This window comes from Lepus europaeus, chromosome 4 (assembly GCF_033115175.1).
Source record: "Lepus europaeus isolate LE1 chromosome 4, mLepTim1.pri, whole genome shotgun sequence".
Lineage (NCBI taxonomy): Eukaryota > Metazoa > Chordata > Mammalia > Lagomorpha > Leporidae > Lepus > Lepus europaeus.
The window spans coordinates 137,869,612-137,888,588 of record NC_084830.1 but is presented as its reverse complement, the minus strand read 5'-3'; the positions used below and the strand labels follow the sequence as shown (position 1 = coordinate 137,888,588).

Genomic DNA, 18,977 nt, shown 5'->3' with positions numbered 1-18,977 from the left:
GGGCAAAGAACTTAAAATCCAGCTGTTGTGAAAGGCTCACATATTTCTGTTTCTAAGCTGCACAAGAGCTGTGAACATCAAGAACTGTTTGTTCTCACTGGGTGATCAAGGGGGAAGAGGGGTTTTTAAGTGGCCCAGAGTTTCAACAGAAAAGAGCACTACAGAGGGAACACACCCAGACAGCTGATGTGAATTCAGTGAGATACAGGGCAGTCCTGTGGATGTGGTAATTTGTTCGCATGAGCAAAGAGAGATGGGAAGATGAGGCTAGGACTGTCCTTTGTGGAAGGAATCCTTGGGATGCTAGGCTGAGGCATTAAATTTACTAGGTTGTTCATACAAAATCCTTCAGAGGTTTTGAGCAGAAGTACAGAAGGACCTGAGTGAGGTTTTGGAAATAGTAACTTACCAACAGTTTGTAGGAAGAATCAAGCTAGAAGAGATACCAAGGACAGAAAGAACAGTTAGAAGGTGTTTGCAATATTAAAGTAGAAGTTACCTCCATATATTTCTGGAGTGTATCTTTTTAAGTAGTTATGCAAAAACCGGAATTAGTTTGTAATTTGGCAAAATCTGTGAAGTCAGAATACAAGATAATCTGGAAAAAAAAAAAAAGACTATTTATTTGAAAGGAAGAGTTGGGGTCAGTGGGAAGAGAGAGAGGGATATCTTTACCCACTGGTTCATTTCCCAGATGGCTTCTATGGCCAAGACTGGGCCAGGCCAAAGTCAGGAGCCTGGAATTCCATCTGGGTCTCTCACAAAAGTGTGGAAATGCAAGTACTTGAGTCATCCTGCGCTGCTTTCCCAGGCACATTAGCAGCTGGATCAGAAATAGAGCAGCCAGGACTTGAACCGGCACTCATATTGGATGTTGGCATTGCAGACAGTGGCTTAATCTGCTGTGCCACAATACCAACCCCATTATTTTAAAAATTATTAAACAAGTGTGTGGTGGAATGAGAAGGCCATGCCAAGATGGCCGCTGGCAATGGAGCCTGCCTGGCACCAGGCTGTGATTGGATGGCTTTGGAAACCACATGACAGCGGAGCCTGCGCGGCAACAGGTTGTGATTGGATGGCTTCGGAAACTGCCTGGCAACAGGCTATGATTGGTCAGGGCATAAACCGCCCCTTGACCGGATTGGCTGCCTTGGCTATATAAGCTGCTGTACCAACTGAAATAAACAAGTCTGAAGGCTGCTCACCTCTGGCCTGCTTTCACCTGGCTCCTGGGGTCTGTGTTGTGATTCCACGCCTCTTGCCCCCACCGCGCTCCTCCTCTCCGAACGAATCCGCAGCTCCGAGTTGTTTCTGTAAAAATCTCAAACAATAGGGGAAGTGTGCTAGAGAAGTTAGAAGTTAGAAAAGGAAGCTGCTGCTGACACATGGCCCTTCTCTAGTCCCACTGCCCAGGAAGTTGGTATGGATCTTTCCAGCCAGTTTGCTGTGTAGCTGTTTTGATTATCCCCAAAATAGATACTTTTTTTCATTGAGGAGCCCTGCTTGAACTGTGTGCCAATGTATCACTTTTATTTTTAAGTATATCTTGTTATTTGAACTGTTGCAATACACACCTGCACCGCTGAGAAGACAGGTGATAGGTGTTGTTGGTGGTGGGACTCTTTCAGGCCCCTGTGTCTGTACAAACAGAAGCCAAGGAGATGAGCAGTAGGCAGCATGGTCACACCATCCTTTCCCCCTCGCCAGGCTCGTAAAGCGTTTGAGCTGGTTGAGGTTTTCTCCTTTATAGGTCCTGGAGTACTGATATTCTGAAATTTAAGCCAAATGTATAAGTAATTTTTGCTGTTTCGTTTTTCTTTCTTTCTTTTTTTTTTTTTTTTTTTGACAGGCAGAGTTAGAGACAGAGAGAAAGGTCTTCCTTCTGTTGGTTCACCCCCCCAAATGGCCACTATGGCTGGCGCGCTGCACCGATCCGAAGCCAGGAGCCAGGTGCTTCCTCCTGGTCTCCCATGCAGGTGCAGGACCCAAGCACTTGGGCCATCCTCCGCTGCCTTCCCGGGCCACAGCAGAGAGCTGGACTGGAAGAGGAGCAACCGGGACAGAATCCGGCGCTCCAACCAGGACTAGAACCCGGTGTGCCGGTGCCAGCTGCTGTTTCTTAAGATAATATTTTTAAAAAGGAAAAGTGAATAGTTCTGGTGAAACTTTTATTTTTATTTTTTTAAACATTTATTTATTTCAAAGAGTTACGGAGAGAGGTAGAGACAGAGAAGTCTTCCATCCATTGGTTCACCCCTAAGTTGCTGCAATGGCTGGAGTCAGGAGCCAAGGGCTTCTTCCTGATCTCTCATGGGGGTGCAGGTCCCAAGGACTTGGGCCATCTTCTACTGCTTTCCCAGGCGCATTAGCAGGGATCTGGACCAGAAATGCAGCAGCTGGGACTTGAACCGGTGCCCACATAGGATGCTGGTGCTTCAGGCCAGGGCTTTAACCCACTACGCCACAGCACCAGCCCTACCTTTCAATTTTTGAAGTGTCTGTTAAAAAAAATTTGAGTTATAGGAGCCAACATTTTGATGCAACAGGTTAAGTTGCCACCTGTGATGCTGGCATCCCATATGGGCTCAGGTTTGAGTTCTGGCTGTTCTACTTCTGATCCAGTTCTCTGCTAATGCTCCTGGGAAAGCAGCTGAAGATGATCCAAGTTCTTGGGAGACCTGGACGAAGTTCAAGGCTTCTGGTTTCAGTCTGGCCCAACCCCAGGCGTTGCCATTATTTGGGGATTCGATCAGCCTTAGGAAGATGTCTGTCTCTCCCTCTTTCTCTGTAGCTCTGCCTTTCAGATAAATAAATCTTTTTTGAAAGTTGAGATTATAAAATGAAAACTTCATTTTAAAAACTATTAGGGAAAAAGATTTGTTTCTTCTCTTCTACTTAGGATGCCAAATGAAAGTTTAAACATATTTGGGCTTTTTTTTTTTTTTTTTTTTTTCATTTGACAGGCAGAGTTAGACAGTGAGAGACAGAGAGAAAGGTCTTCCTTCCGTTGGTTCACCCCCCAAATGGCCACTATGGCCGGCACACCGCGCTGATCCGAAGCCAGGAGCCAGGTGCTTCCTCCTGGACTCCCATGCGGATGCAGGGGACCAAGCATTTAGGCCATCTTCCACTGCCTTCCTGGGCCACAGCAGAGAGCTGGCCTGGAAGAGGAGCAACTGGGACTAGAACCTGGCACCCATATGAGATGCTGGCACCGTAGGCAGAGGATTAGCCAAGTGAGCCATGGCGCCGGCCACCATACTTGGGCTTTGAGTACTTACAACTGTGAATTAAGCCAAAGCAGTAAATTTTCTCCATGGTACCCATCTTTGCCTGTTTCTTAATTTTTCCTTGATGTCTTTCTTTTTTGTAGGAATGATTTCTTATGAATTTGCTTTTTTCTTCTTTTTTAGGAGGAGGATTTTGTTGGTCGGGATGATTTTGATGATGCTGACCAGCTGCGGATAGGAAATGATGGGATCTTCATGTTAACCTTTTTCAGTGAGTACATTAGGCCACACCACCTCCCACGGAATTTTACTGATTTAATAACCAGTTGAGCTGATAGATTAATACACTATATTTATTTGGTGCCTTTAATAGGGATATTTAGAGTTTATTACACTTTTGTCTTAGCATCCCTGTTCATCATCTATTTACATGAGTATCTGTAGAAAATACAAGTAAAACAGTTACAAGGATACTGCATGTTTGCAGGTCTGTATGGTTCGTTAGACGTAGGATAGGAATTGAGTGCCTCTGTCTGCTGAATGCAAGTCCTCACTTCTGACAGCCGGAAGTCAGCATAGCTTTTCTCCCTTGATAGTATTTTGTGTTTTTTCTCGTGTGCCTCACTTGGAGTAAGTAGCCATTTTCTTTATTTTCTGTATTAAAAAAATAAACAAAATGTAGTGCTTTGTAAGCTGCCAGAAATCAGAGTGGGAAGGTGAGAGACTTGAATCAGATTATTCCAGAGCACGGATTTAAAGTTCAGGGCATTATTTACTCAAGTATGTAACGTGCTCGGGAGGTAGGTAACATTTCAAATGGTAAGGCATTCTTGAAAATGATTCTCAGTAGACATGATAGTATAAAACTTGGTATTGAAAGAGGGTGTTTTCTTGTTGGAAGTTGGGGCAGACAGAAGGCTACATGTTTTGGGGGAGGCGGGGTGTGAGTTTTGGAGGGTGGACCCTCCTTTATGCTTGGGAAGTCTTGTAACGAGAGGCAGGTAAAAGAGTTCTCTTGTGCTTTGACTGAGGGCCACGTCTGACAAGGTTTCCCTCTGCTTTTACAGTGGCATTCCTCTTTAACTGGATAGGGTTTTTCCTGTCCTTTTGCCTGACCACCTCAGCCGCAGGAAGGTATGGGGCCATTTCAGGATTTGGTCTTTCTCTAATTAAGTGGATCCTGATTGTCAGGGTAAGTGGTACAGCAGAAAAGATACACTTTACAGAGAGACAAAAATTAGAATGATTTTGAGTGTCTGATTTTCCATTTGCATTTTTTTGTTTTCTCAGCATTTTAAGACTGTTTGTTGTTCTGGTTTCATGAAGTTGATCCAAAATCAGTTGCAAGTAGTTCATGCATACAAGTTTTGTTGTCAAATCTAATGAATAGTGGTCTGTCCTACAAGTTGTTCACCAGCTGCTTTCTTTGTACTGCTTATACTATGATAATATATATGTACATTCTAAAGTTACTTCTGTTTGTAATAAAAGTAAGATGTCTTTTTTGAGTTATCATCTAAAGCAGACATTTCTCTCAATAATTCTGTTGAAATTTTAGTGTAATTTTGTCTTGCCCTCTAATTTTCTAACTTCCTTCTGGTATTGGAGAGCCAAAAGTGTTTAACAAGTACTGCCCCATTAGGGGCATACCTCTGAAATCAATTAGAGAGATTTATGTCTTTAGTGATCCGGGAGTTAACAGTTAAAATTGCATGAAGTAGCTTAAAGTTGTAAAATATTTATCTAGGCTTTTAAAACTATTCTCTGATTTCAGATAAGTGTGTTGTCATTGTTAACCTTACAGACAAAACCAATCTATTCAGCATAACTTGGCATACTAAACTAATTAATGCATGATGATTGACTATTGCAGATTTTGAAGTAGATCCATCTTATTTATTATGAAGCAGTTGTTAACACTTTCAGGGTTCTAAAATCTGAAGAAGGTTACAAGCTTTTCCCCCAGACAGCTAACATATACTCACCTCAAACCTTTTCAGGATTTTAGGTTAAGAATCAAGCTTTAAACCAGCTTTCATTCTTTCTCTAAACCTTATTAAGAAATAAAATACTATATAGTAGTCCTCCCCTTGGCTGAGGTTTGCTGTCTGCAGTTTCAATTACCCAGGGTCAACCTGGTCCAAATATGAAATGGGAAATTTGAGAAATAAGCAGTTCATTTAAGTTTTAAGTTGTATATGTTCTTTTTTCTTTTTCTTTTTCTTTTTTTTGACAGGCAGAGTTAGTGACAGACAGATAGAGTGAAGGTCTTCCTTTTTCCATTGGTTCACCCCCCAAGTGGCTGCTACAGCCGGCACATTGCGGCCGGCGCACTGCGCTGATCCAAAGCCAGGAGCCAGGTGCTTCTTCCTGGTCTCCCATGTGGGTGCAGGGCCCAAGCACTTGGGCCATCTTCCACTGCCTTCCCGGGCCATAGCAGAGAGCTGGACTGGATGAGGGGCAACCGGGACAGAATCCGGCGCCCCAACCAGGACTAGAACACGGGGTGCCAGTGCCGCATGCCGAGGATTAGCCTAGTGAGCCCTGGCTCCGGCTCTGTTGTCACTTTCATACCATCATTTGAATAGAACTGAAGAATTGCAAATTGGGACTGTCTGTATTTCTTTTTTCTTCAAGTACAAGGATGCCTTCTCAGAAGCCCTTAATTCCCATTTTCCAGGGTGCCCATTCTTAAGCCAGTCACCGGCAAGGGAATTTACCCTCGTGCATGGTGAAGCTTCCAAGTTCGAGGCAAAGCTGGAGGGGTAGGAACAAATCAGGCCTCATTAGAAATGTGGTGATAATAACTGGACAGTTGCTTCTGGCACTGAATGAGCAAAGTAAAACTGTCACTGAAATGTTTTTGGAAGGACCAATATTATGCAGGAGAAAAAGGTTCTTAAAAAACAAATGCTATATACTTTCAAAAAAGGAGTTTAAAGCTGAAAGCGATTGAAAGTGATTATATTTTAAGTTTTTTTTTAATGAATAGAGAGGCTTTTATTTGTTGTAGTCATTACAAATTAGTAATATATAAAATACTTTTGCTTAAATATTTAAAATTATCGTGATGGCTAAATGATAGCATTGAAATCATAAAACTTTTATATTTTGTGTGTCACTGAATTAAAATGTAACTGTGTCTGTTAAGGTGCCATAAAATATTGTGCTTTATTTTTCAGTTTTCCACTTATTTTCCTGGATACTTTGATGGTCAGTACTGGCTTTGGTGGGTGTTTCTGGTTTTAGGTAAGTGTCTTCAACACAGGAGAAGAGAGAAAAGGTTATGTTAAATCATATAAGTAAAATATTGTTCATAAACTCTTACTTTATGGTTATATTAATCATTGATAAGTATAATTTAAAAATGTTTATTTCATATAGGTTGTTGTCATCATCGGTTTAACAGACACATACGTTGAAAATCTCTTTGGAGCAGTTGTTCTTTTCTTTTTTTTATTTTTATTTTTTTTTTAATTTTTGACAGGCAGAGTGGACAGTGAGAGAGAGACAGAGAGAAAGGTCTTCCTTTTGCCGTTGGTTCACCCTCCAATGGCCGCCGCATCTGGCACGCTGCGGCCGGCGCACCGCGCTGATCCGATGGCAGGAGCCAGGTGCTTCTCCTGGTCTCCCATGGGGTGCAGGACCCAAGAACTTGGGCCATCCTCCACTGCACTCCCTGGCCACGGCAGAGAGCTGGCCTGGAAGAGGGGCAACCGGGACAGGATCGGTGCCCCGACCGGGACTAGAACCCGGTGTGCCGGCGCCACAAGGCGGAGGATTAGCCTAGTGAGCCGCGGCGCCGGCGCAGTTGTTCTTTTCTAACCCAGCTATAAGTGCTTCTCCTCTGTGTGGTCAGTGGGAAACTAAAAGTGATTCTCACCTGTGAGCCAACCCCTTCATTGCCACAAAGGGTTCACACTGGGTTCACCCCAATAGGCATGCTGTAACCAATGGAACTAACTCGTGAGTGGATATGGCCCATTTTTGGCTGATGTGTCAGTAGAAAACAGAAAATATATGAGTATAGCTATGTTAGATACGACTTCTGAAAGAACTACTGGGTTTCCAGAATTCTTTGGTTCACCATTGGTGAGAATTTGTTTCTATTACATACACACACACACACACACATATTTCAGGTTGTCAGTCTTCTGACTCTAAATAAACATTGGAATGTGTTATTTTAAATGTGTCTGTCTTCTTCCATTATTTGAAGAAAATGCATGTGATCTGATAAGAAAGGCCCAGGGTCCCTGCTGTCATTTCTGCACAATAGCAGGGTCATTTTGATGAAGAAGTGATTGCTCCCTGCTTCTGGGACATCACTTACTCTTCTCTCCTGTTTGGAGCCTTCTTGTTACCACCTTAATTAAGATACTGCTGGTGCTGCTGCTGTTTAGTCTGTCTGGCTTGGCCTAGTACCCGTTCCCAACAGGTACCTAATAGGTGCAGGCCCTGCATTGCCTAGCCTGACAGAACCATACATTGCTGGCCCTAAATTTTACTTAGAAAGTACAGGTCATCTACCACCTCCCTAGTAGCATCATCTCCTCAGCCACTGCTCATGGGAATTTCAAGGAAAGAGAAGCAGTAAGTTTGCTTCTCCCTTGGTTGTGGGGAATTTTCATAATAATAATAATAATAAACCACAGATTTAAGAGGAATAGTTCCTCAGCTTGCTTATTCTCTAAATTGTACCTGTACGAGAAAGGCGGAACTCTCCTCTCTTCCCCCAAGTCTAAAGTCAGCATGAAATTCTCAGTAGGCCATGGAAGAACCACTGAGCATATTTGCAGGTTGTTGACAACATAGATAAATTTAATGGACTAATTTCCTTTCTGCATGAAAGTCTCCTGGGAGATGAATCCTTCATCATTGACCGTTCTTGTGGTGAACCATTTGCTTGTAAGCAAGTGATGCTTTGACTTTGGAGACAGTTTTGTGCATTTGTTCCCAGTGTTGGGGGCTGGAGCCATCTCTGTGGAAGAGAGCCACATACACAGAATTGTCCTGCATGGGTCTGTGCAGAGCTCTCGGGCTGGCAGCCCAGGAGCTATATCCATTCTTATCTGCACTTTCTTGTGGTTACTTAAAGGTTTTTTTTTTTAATTATTTACCAGCATTTAAAAATGAAGATTTTAGGCAGGCATTTATCCTAATAGCTAAGACATTTGCATGCCACATCAGATGCTGTGAAGCAACTCAATTAGTTGGGTGCTTGCCACCTATGTGGGAAACCTGGGTTCTGTTTCCCAGTTCCCAACCCCTGCCATTGCAATGCATTGCCATTGCAGGCATTTGGGGAGTGAACCAGGGGTGGAGTGCTCCTTGTGTTTCCCTCTTGCCTTCTGTTTCTCTTTGGCTGCTTTTCAAATAAATAATCAAGATTTGTAACATAAAACAGCCGAATTGTGTTGATTTGTTTCTTTTATTTGAAAGGCAGAGACAGAAAGAGATCTTTCATCTGCTGGTTTACTACCCAAAGGGCCACAACAGTCATGGCTGGGTCAGGCCAAAACCAAAAGCCAGGAATTCCATCTGGGTCTCCCATGTGAGTGGCACAACTCAGGTATCTGAGCTATCATCTGCTGCTTTCCCAAGCACATTAGTAGGGAGCTGGATCAGAAGTGGAGCAGCTGGGACTCAAACTGGCACCCTGATATGGGATGCCAGCGTCCCAAGTGGTCGGTTAAATTGCTGAGCCACAGTACCTTTCCCTTTCCTTTTTCTCTTAAAAGTTGAGCGATACTGGCCTTCATTCCCACATGGCGCCCTGTGGCTGCAGCTGAGTTGTATCTGTCTGCTTCACACAGGTCTCGCCCTCCATTTCACTGGGATCCTCCTAACCCAGTTATTCAGGGGATAACTCCTGCTCTTGAGTCACTGTTGCATTTGGTGCCATACAGAGCAGTGTTCGCCAGGTTCTGTGCTGGTGACTTGGTTACTGCCAAAAGTCACTTCCACTGTCTTGAGTACAGAGTTCTCCACCACTAAGTATGCCTCACAGTGTGTCCAGCAGAAAGTAGTTTAGGGCTTGTCTGAGGCTGGGGAAAGGGGTGGAGGGAGCCAGTGAATGAGGAGTGTCTGCTAATGGGTACAGGTGTTTTGGAGGGTGATGAAAATATCCAGAGATGATGGTCATAGACCAAAACCCAGTGAATTATACATGAATGAATTTTATAGTATATAACTCAATAAAGCTGTTTTTTAAAAAATGTGTTTAAGACTCAGGGCCCTGTAGCAGGCATGTGGCATAGCAGGTTAAAATCGGGATGCATGCATTTCGTATCAGGGTGTTAGTATGAGTCCTAGCTACTGTGCTTCTGGTCCAGCTGCCTCTGATCCACCTGGGAAGCAGTGGATAATGGCTCAAGTGTGTGAGTTTCTGTCACCCACATGGGAGATCGGGATTAAGTTTCTGGCTTTTGGCTTCAGCCTGGTCCAGCCCCTGCTTTGGGGGTCATTGGGGAATGAACTGTTAAGTAAATGATCTCTCTCTCCCTCTCCCTGCCCTCTCCCTCCACTCTCCTTTTATATAAGCGAATACATCTTGAAAAACATTAAGCCTGTGAAGGAAGAGTCCCCTTTGGAGGGGATATATCATATCGCCACTCTTGCAGGAGGTATAGGCTTCTGAGATTGTGGATTCTGGTATATACAAATTCAGTCCAGTTCAGAATAGAGAAATACAAGGGGTCTTCACACAGTTTTTGGAAAATGTGCATTATCTTTTGATCCCATTTTTTCCATTAACTTTTTACCCTTATTTGAGTTGAGGGAAAAAAAAAAAATTTGAAAGTTGCTGTAATAAGTAAGAGAATGCTGACATCTAGTGGATAACATTATGTACTGTCAACAGAAACAAATCCTAGGACAGACAAGATTGATTTTTTTCTTTTGCTTTTAAACAAGAAAAATTGTGCTTTTTTTTTTTTTTTTGGTGGGGAGTGGTTGATTATCTCGGAATGCTTTTTAGGGATTCAGTGAGGAGGTTCTGACGCCCTTCTCAGTGAGCTTTCCAACTGCAAGTGGCCTTGGTTTTTCATTTCCTATGAAGATTATGAAGATCTTTTGGAGGTTCTGGAGGAAAATAAAATTTTTCTTGTTTTGATAGCCGTTAGCAGAGAAATGATGCAGCATTGCCATCAAGAGAGTGTTTCTGGGAGGGGGGACTTAACATGAAATTTATATATTCATTGTTTACTTTTCTTTTTTAAATTAGGTTTTCTGCTGTTTCTCAGAGGATTTATCAATTATGCAAAAGTTCGGAAGATGCCAGAAACTTTCTCAAATCTCCCCAGGACCAGAGTTCTCTTTATTTATTAAAGGTATTGAAGGTGGGGAAACAAATACTCTAGTTCAAGTGTGACATGGGGACGTTGCAGGGCTACCTGCAGTTTTAGAGTAAGAGTCTGGGGGAGAGGTTGAGGTCACTCCCCACCTTTCCATGGTCACCAGCTTTATAAGGGTTTTCTGCAGAAAGCTGTTGATGAGGCAAGTCGGAAGAACTGCAGTGGGAGAGAAGACATCACCTCACATGGGGCGGGGAGGGCAGAGTGGGGTTCTCAGTCGTCAGGAAGCTGGGGTATTGGCTGCTGGCCTGAACCTGGCGACCTGAAGGTTCCACAGGAGGAACCCTGCAGAGCTTCTAAGCCCCAGAAGGAAGGGACTGGGGCACTGCAGGAGCTTCTCCTGCCCAGGCTGCAGACAAGCCCACATGGCTTCTGTCATTGAGGCCTTCCTCCGCCTGTCTGCAGGCTCACATCCTGCTGTTACCACTGCTGGGGAGGAGGGTCAAAGCCAAGGAAGAGAAGGGGGGCTTTGAAAGGACATTTTCCCTTGCCCCTCTGCCAACATAGGAGGACTAAGCCCTGACAGGGCTCTTTGGTTCACAAGCGGATTTCCCTAGAGGCTGTCTCTGCCTAAAGCAAGAAATAGGGAATCTTGAAAAAGAGTTCACTTGGGAGACATTCCTGGGAACATGATGCAGTAGTCCTCCTTGGAGTTCGGGAGACTGTGAATGGTGGGGCGGAACCTTGAGCACCACCTGGAGGCCAGGCGAGGTGAAGGCCACCAGCCAGGCTGTAGACAGCAGCAGAGCCTGGCTTTCAACGGTAGGTTGAATTATAACTGGTGGAAATTAACAGTGGGGAGGAGTTTCAGAATCACTCAGCGCAGGTGCAGAGCAGAAAAGAGGCAGGGAAGTGTGGAGTTTGTTCAGGGGACAGCAGCTTTGTTGGAGCAAACCGTAGTATTGGAAAGCCAGCTGAAGCCGTGTTCTCAAATATGCTGAGTAGTAAACCCGTTTCCAGGGGAACCATCAAATTCACTGAGCTGGCCTTTAAACCCAGTGTCGTGTTGGCTCCTGACAAGGCTAAGCCCATGTATTTGCTGCTGGATGTCATCGTTTACATAGGTAACTATCTCTGAAAGTAGGGTTCTCAATTTTGAAGACTTGTGGTGGTCTCGGGGTATATGTTTTAAGAAAATAAGTTATCTACCGTATTTAATTTGCCAGGTGAGGGACAGCATTATAAGCTTTTGAGCAACAGAATGCAATGCACTGACACCTTGAATGCAACAAAACGGATTTTTAAAAGCATAGTATAAGAAAAAAAGTTTTGGCCAGCACTGCGGCTCAGTAGGCTAATCCTCCGCCTGCAGCACCAGCACCTCAGGTTCTAGTCCTGGTCGGGGCACCGATCCTGTCCCGGTTGCTCCTCTTCCAGTCCAGCTCTCTGCTGTGGCCCAGGAAGGCAGTGGAGGATGGCCCAGGTCCTTGGGTCCTGCACCTGCGTGGGAGACCAGGAGGAAGCACCTGGCTCCTGGATTCGGATCGGCTCAGTGTGCTGGCCATAGCAGCCATCTGGGGGTGAACCAACAGAAGGAAGACCTTTTTTTTTCTCTGTGTGTGTGTGTCTCTCTCTCTAACTCTTCCTGTCAAAAAAAAGAAAAGAAAAAAGTTTTCCACGTATCAGATATTGTTAAGCATTTTACATGTGTAATTAATTGTACTTATGGAAGTAGCAGATTACTTAGGTTTGTGTTAAAGTCAGTTTCATTGGCTGGCGCCGTGGCTTACTAGGCTAATCCTCCGCCTGTGGCGCCGGCACCCCGGGTTCTAGTCCCGGTTGGGGTGCCGGATCCTGTCCCGGTTGCTCCTCTTCCAGTCCAGCTCTCTGCTGTGGCCCAGGAAGGCAGTGGAGGATGGCCCAGGTCCTTGGGCCCTGCACCCACATGGGAGACCAGGAGAAGCACCTGGCTCCTGGCTTCAGATCGGCGCAGTGCACCAGCCGCAATGCCCTGGCCATAGCGGCCACTTGGGAGGTGAACCAATGGAAAAAGGAAGACCTTTCTGTCTGTCACTGTCTAACTCTGCCTGTCAAAAATTAAAAAAAAAAAAAAAATTTAATTTTAAAAAGTCAGTTTCATTAAGGGAGTATATACTTTGCGTTCATGTTTGCTTTTAAGGGATGGCTCTTCTTGCATGTTGAAAAGTATGTGACGTGTCATGAATCTGGGTTCAGTCATGATTTCTAGACACCACGGGCCTTGTTCCTAACACCTGGAGGTGTCCTTAAGACTTATCAGGTGTTCTGTGTTCAGTGTTACCATTGTAGTTTTTCATCAACATGTCTGATTGTAATATATATCTGGCCCTAGATCGCACTCTTACCTACCAAAGATAGAGAAGTTAGTGCTTTGGGGTTGCTACAAATCCTCTCCATGAGCAGTGCTGACATAACCTCCACATCTCCCTTATTCTGTTGGTGTCCAGAAGTTCCTTAGGGGCCAGATTTCTCGTCTCTGTCCTGATTTTTAAGACTTCTGAACTGTTTAATGAGAGTGTGCTGCCTGTAAGACAGCGCATCTTCAGGGTTGTGATTAAAAGCGGGTTGTCCTTGGTAGTAATGCAGCTGGAGCTGTTCAGGGGGTTGTTTGAAGTCAGGAGCCTGTCTGATAAGGCTTCAGGAAACTTGCTCCGAGCTAAATGAGTGTTCCCCATTGGAGGGCATAATAATGTTTATTTGCTGTTCTGTCCAGCTTTGATAACCTGGTTAATTTGAAATAATTTCTGACATGCCCAGAGGATTCAGCACTCTAAATTAAGGGTTTTAGGGACTTAAAGCAGCATTTAGAATTCTAATGACTTCCTTGCTAATTTTCAGGGAACCCCTGGAGGGGACCTGAAAAGCCGTAACAGCCTATGGGACTGAGTGTGCTTTGTTCATTGACAGGGGTCAGAACTTGCCTTGCAGATCCAGACGTAGCATGCTTTGTTTCTCTAGGTAGAACAGATGGGATTTTTAGTTGGAAGATGTTTTGGAAAACCATCATATGAAATGTGAAGGCTTTATTTTCTTCTACTGACTGCTCTTTTTTTTGGATGCTGATGCCACTGGTTCAAAGCTGACTGCAGACTGACTTTGCCCAAAAGTCAGAGTTTTTAAAAGTAACTTTGCAGTACTCTCTGCGCTCTCCTAACATTGGCATTTTGCTGCTCAGGGTGAGCAAGGTGACTCTTGTCAGGCGACCTCAGATACAGTACTGGCCTGCCAGGCTTCAGGAGATCCCCTGACTGTTTGAAAACAGCCAAGGTGGGTGTTAACTACAAGTCCTTAAAAAAGGCCTGTGTGACTCAGGTGGTGTTAGCACAGGGACAGCTCAGGGTTCCCTTTCAGAAATCCTGCAGGCTTTGCAAAAACAAGTGCAGGGAGAAGCTCAGTGCCATGGTTTCCCACTTGGTGACAGAGCCAGAGCAATTATAGAGGTGCACACAGTGGTACCAAGGAGTGTGTGACTGTGGGGAGGCCAGAGAAACGCGATGTTCTTACAGACAGCTTTACATGAAACGGGGAAAGCATCAAAGTGTTCATACATTTACTATTGTCAGTGCACTGGTGAGCACAGTCGTATGGAATGCCACCTTCTGTGGTGCTGCCAGGTCAACCAGGGCAGAGCGACCACAGCAGGGAGGTGGGGACGTGGGTGCTTGGTGATAGCTGACACTGCTTGTTCTACTGAAGCACTTAGCATAATGTGTTCTACAATCTGTTCTTTTTCTTTTTCTTTTTTTTTTTCTTTTTTTTTTTTTTTTTTTTTTTTTGACAGGCAGAGTAGACAGTGAGAGAGAGACAGACAGAGAGAAAGGTCTTCTTTTTCCATTGGTTCACCCTCCAATGGCCAGTGTGCTGCAGCTGGCGCACCGCGCTGATCCGGAGGCAGGAGCCAGGTGCTTCTCCTGGTCTCCCATGCAGGTGCAGGGCCCAAGCACTTGGGCCATCCTCCACTGCACTCCCGGGCCACAGCAGAGAGCTGGACAGGAAGAGGGGCAACCAGGACAGAATCTGGCGCCCCGACCGGGACTAGAACCCAGTGTGCCGGTGCCGCTAGGTGGAGGATTAGCCTAGTGAGCCGTGGCGCCGGCCTAAAATCTGTTCTTTAAACCCCATCTGACATACCAGTAAAAAGTTTTTTAAGCCCTTGCATTAATCAGCTAGGGCCCTTCGTAATTAAAAATTAATTCTTGTGGCCGGTGCCACAGCTCACTAGGCTAATCCTTCGCCTGCAGAGCCAGCACACCGGGTTCTAGTCCCGGTCAGGGCGCTGGATTCTGTCCCAGTTGCCCCTCTTCCAGTCCAGCTCTCTGCTGTGGCCCGGGATTGCAGTGGAGGATGGCCCAAGTTCGTGGGCCCCGCACCCACATGGGAGACCAGGAGAAGCACCTAGCTCCTGGCTTCGGATCGGCATGGTGCACTGGCCACGGCGGCCATTGGAGGGTAAGCCAAACGGCAAAGGAAGACCTTTCTCTCTGTCTCTCTCTCTCACTGTCCACTCTGCCTGTCAAAAAAAAAAAAAAAAAATTTAATTCTTGTGACCTGGTGAGCTCCCTGAGTATTAGGCATCAAATATTTAAATTTTGTTCACATAAGACAAATATTTTTAGGGCCAGTGCTGTGGTATAGCAGTTATGTAAAGTTGCTGCCTGCAGAGCCAGCCTCCCATATGGGTGTCAGTTTGAGTCCTGGCTGCTCCACTTCTGATCCGGCTCCTTGCCTGGGAAAGCAGCAAAGGATGTTCCAAGTCCTTGGGCCCCTGCACCCACGTGGGAGACCTGGAAGAAGCTCCTGGCTCCTGGCTTCAGATGGCCTAGTTCTTGCCATTGCGGCCATTTGGGGAGCGAACCAGCAGATAGAAAACCTCTCTCTCTGCCTTTGCCTAAGACAAACACTTTCATTTCTCCCTTTCTGTAATCTTTCCCTGTTCTTTAACACCGCTCTTATGTTATTAAAGGAAATTCATTTCAAGGTAATATATGGCTTATTGGACTGTTTTATAAAGTAGCAAGACAGTAGAAATGGTGTTTCCAGTAGAGTTTTTACTTTAAAAAAAAAAGTAACACGAGTCCAAGAAGAACTGGTTGTCTTCCTCTTAAAAGCGAAAATGCTCTGTAGGCTGCGGATCTTTGTTGTTTGCAAGGTGGTCTGACCTGTGGCTAAGTAGCCGTGTCCATGGTCTCAAGGCCCGCACGAGCTGCAGCGCCCACATCAGGTCGGGTGCTGTGCGGCCCTCACCAGTAGCCCTTGGCTGGCAGTCTGTACACTGACAGAGACTCCTCCTGGGAACCCTGCTGAGTCCTCTTAAGGAACTTTGAACAGCTCACGATTTGAGGACCTGTTAAAGCACCTTGCTAAGGCCGGAGCAGTGTGAACTCAGACTGTGGCCAGGTGATTGGCCTGTGGTACGTGTTCTCGCAAGCGCTGGTGTTTTGGGTGGTCCTTGTTTCATCAGTTTTCATCTGTTAATCAAAACTTATAAAACTGAAAGTGCTTAGCTTTGCAGTGAGTCAGCCTCACAGCGGAGACCTCTGTTTGACACCTCTCTGTCAGTTTGATTTTGCCTCTGAGGTCTGCACATTCTGAGGCCTTTGTCTCTACCTCGGTCTAAAGAGTAGTTGCCCTTGTGTCAGCACACACGTTTACTTCAAGCCCAAACACATCTGAATTTGGGGTTTGGAAAAATGCTGGTCTCTCTGGAAGCATAGGTGACTTCCTGTAGCGCCTCGTGTGGAGGCCTCGTGCGGCCTTCCCGGTAGTTTGGGGATATGGGAAAGTAAGCTGGGGGCCATGGAGAAGCCCATCTAACCCACTTAAAAAAATTTGTTAGTAATCAGTGTATCTTGTTAGTATTTCCTCTTCCATCTTTACTTATTTTCTTTCCCTAGTTAGTTCCACGAGAAAAAAAAAACAATTCACTAGGCAGAAATACCTCAAAGTATTAGATGAAAACTGCATTTAACAAAATGTATAGACATTATTTTGAGAGCATATATTTCACCTGTTTATTTAAGGGGTAGAGTTAAAGGCAGAGAGCAGGAGAGACAGAGAGAAAGATCTTCCATCTGCTGGTTCACTCCCCATAATGGCCGTAATAGCTGGAGCTGGGCCAATCTGAAGCCAGGAGCCAGGAGCTTCTTCTGGGTCTCCCAAATGGTTGCAGGGACCCAAGCATTTGGACCACCTTCCACTGCCTTCCCAGGCCACAGCAGAGAGCTGGATCAGAAGAGGAATATCTGGGACTAGAACCGGTGACCATATGGGATGCTGGCACTGCAGGCAGAGGGTTAACCTACTAAGCCACAGTGCTGGCCCCCTATACTTTTCTAAACATTATTCTGGGGCTGCATATACAAGAGTTCTTAAAAAAAAATCCCTGAAATCCATGCAATTTTTTTCATAATACAAGTTTTCCATAGACTTTTTGAAGTATCCTCATTTTTGTTATTTTCAGAGAAGTGTGTCCCAAAATACATTGAGTTTTAAAGAAAATTTATTTTTTAAAAATACTTATTGTCCCCTTTTACATGTGTATTTTAACGTTGCTGTACAGCGTGACACTGGCATCCTTGGTAGAAGTTATCTTTGTGTAGGATCTGATGGAATTAGCAGGGCAAACAGTAGCTTCGGGTAGATTAGGAAAATCACCTGTGCATTGGGATTCTGTTCTGTCCTAGGCTGCAGTTGTTGCTGCCAGGATGCAGTGTAGAATAAAGACGTGCAGCTTCCATTCTGTGCTTTTGTTGGGAGACTTGAAGAGAGAACCCCCTGACCTCACGGAATTTTAGAGAAAGCATTCCCGTTGTTTCTAGTTGTGGAGGCTGTGAGAACTTAGAGAGCTGCAGTGGTACTGTCTGTGTAGTAGTCTGATGTCGGTGTATAGGAGTCTTAGAGCCGTGTTGAAATGCACTTCCCATGTCTCCACACGTCCTTCTCCCACCAAGGTAACACGCTAACCGGGATTCAATGTTCAATGTCCTTCTCTGGCAGATGTTTTCTGGCAAAGGCCTTCCTGCGTCTATGGATTCTCTCAAGCAGCAAGAGAGAGCCTGCAGGAGGTGAATCGAGATGCAGAACACAGAAGAATAATCACCTGCTTTAAAAATAAAAGTACTGTTGAAAAAGATCATTTCTCTCTATTTGTTCCTAGGTGTAAAATTTTAATAGTTAATGCTGAATTCTGTAATCATTGAATCATTAGTGGTTAATGTTTGAAAAAGCTCTTGCAATCAAGTCTGTGATGTATCAATAATGCCTTATATATTGTTTGTAGCCATTTTAAATAGCATGAGCCACGTCCCTGTAGTCAGTAGGGGGCAGTCTTGCTTTATTCATCATCCATCTCAAAATGAATTTGGAATTAATGTAGTGTAAGATATGTATAATGCTGGCAGTTTAAAGGGATTTTCTCAAAAGTTACAACTTATGTTATTACTGCGTTTCTGCACATCAGTCCATTATTTGCTATTAAAATTAATCTAGGAATTTATTCAGTCGTGTCGTGTGAACACCTGGAAGCAAAATCATAGTGCAAAATACATTCAAGATGTGGTCAAAAACTATGGTCTTAATTGGTAAATAATAAACATTAATTTTTTTATAGTCTGTATTCGAAATTTTGCAGTACCTTATTGTTGTGTGGCGTGTACCTAAGGAATTCTCTAAGTGTTTCTGTGTAAAACAGGACACAGGCAAATGCAGCTTAATTACTAAAACGTTAACTCTTGGTATCCTCTGTATGATTAGAGGATCAGGTATAGGAGCAAAAGAAGAATTAGCTTGAAACTTTTGAGGTGGTTCCTAACATGCTGTACTACTTGCTTTTACAATGTGTTAGCAGAAACCGATGAGTTACAGACGTCGAGTGGATGTGCTTTCTGCCCATGTGGTAATTCACCTTGGTTTGCTATGTTAAACCTGTAAATACAACAGAACATTAATAAATGTCTCTTGTGTAGCACCTTAGTGTTTACTTTCTTGGTTTACATTTGTTGGTTGGCATTTTTTTCCGATCTTACAGAATCATTCAGTAAATACTAAAAAAAAACACAAAAACAAAAAAACCTGCCCTTAGGTCAGTTTTATTCTTCATTTTAAGCACAGGAAGTTCCTGCCTTTCATATCCTGCTCAATACATTCCTAAAAATATATGAACTTTAGTTCTGCAAGAGGTAATGGAATAAAATAGAGGCATTGAATCATTCTGGAATTCCCAATTATGCTTAATTATTTGGACATAATTGTAGCTGCTGTATTTCCGGTGTTTCCTGCATGCTCTGAGGCGGAAGAGCCTTCAGTCCTCCTGACTTCTGATCTTGTCTTGCTTGTGTTAAATTTAGAGAGAAGTGGTTCTTACGGCATCAGCCATTTGTTTTTTTCCCCCCATTTTCCACTTAAGTAAAAT

The 18,977-nt window shown here is 44.3% G+C and overlaps 1 protein-coding gene across 1 annotated transcript in view; it reads left to right on the top strand.

Moving 5' to 3' along the window:
* Positions 1-18,533, top strand: part of NDFIP1 (Nedd4 family interacting protein 1) — a 56,182-nt gene extending 37,649 nt beyond the window's left edge. Inside the window, exons 4-8 of the mRNA XM_062188922.1 lie at positions 3,417-3,504; positions 4,301-4,425; positions 6,416-6,482; positions 10,459-10,564; positions 17,564-18,533. Of these exons, the coding sequence (XP_062044906.1) occupies positions 3,417-3,504; positions 4,301-4,425; positions 6,416-6,482; positions 10,459-10,562 (384 nt within the window). The 3' untranslated portion in view covers positions 10,563-10,564; positions 17,564-18,533. The remainder of the gene's footprint in view (positions 1-3,416; positions 3,505-4,300; positions 4,426-6,415; positions 6,483-10,458; positions 10,565-17,563) is intronic.
* The last annotated feature ends 444 nt before the right edge of the window (positions 18,534-18,977 follow it).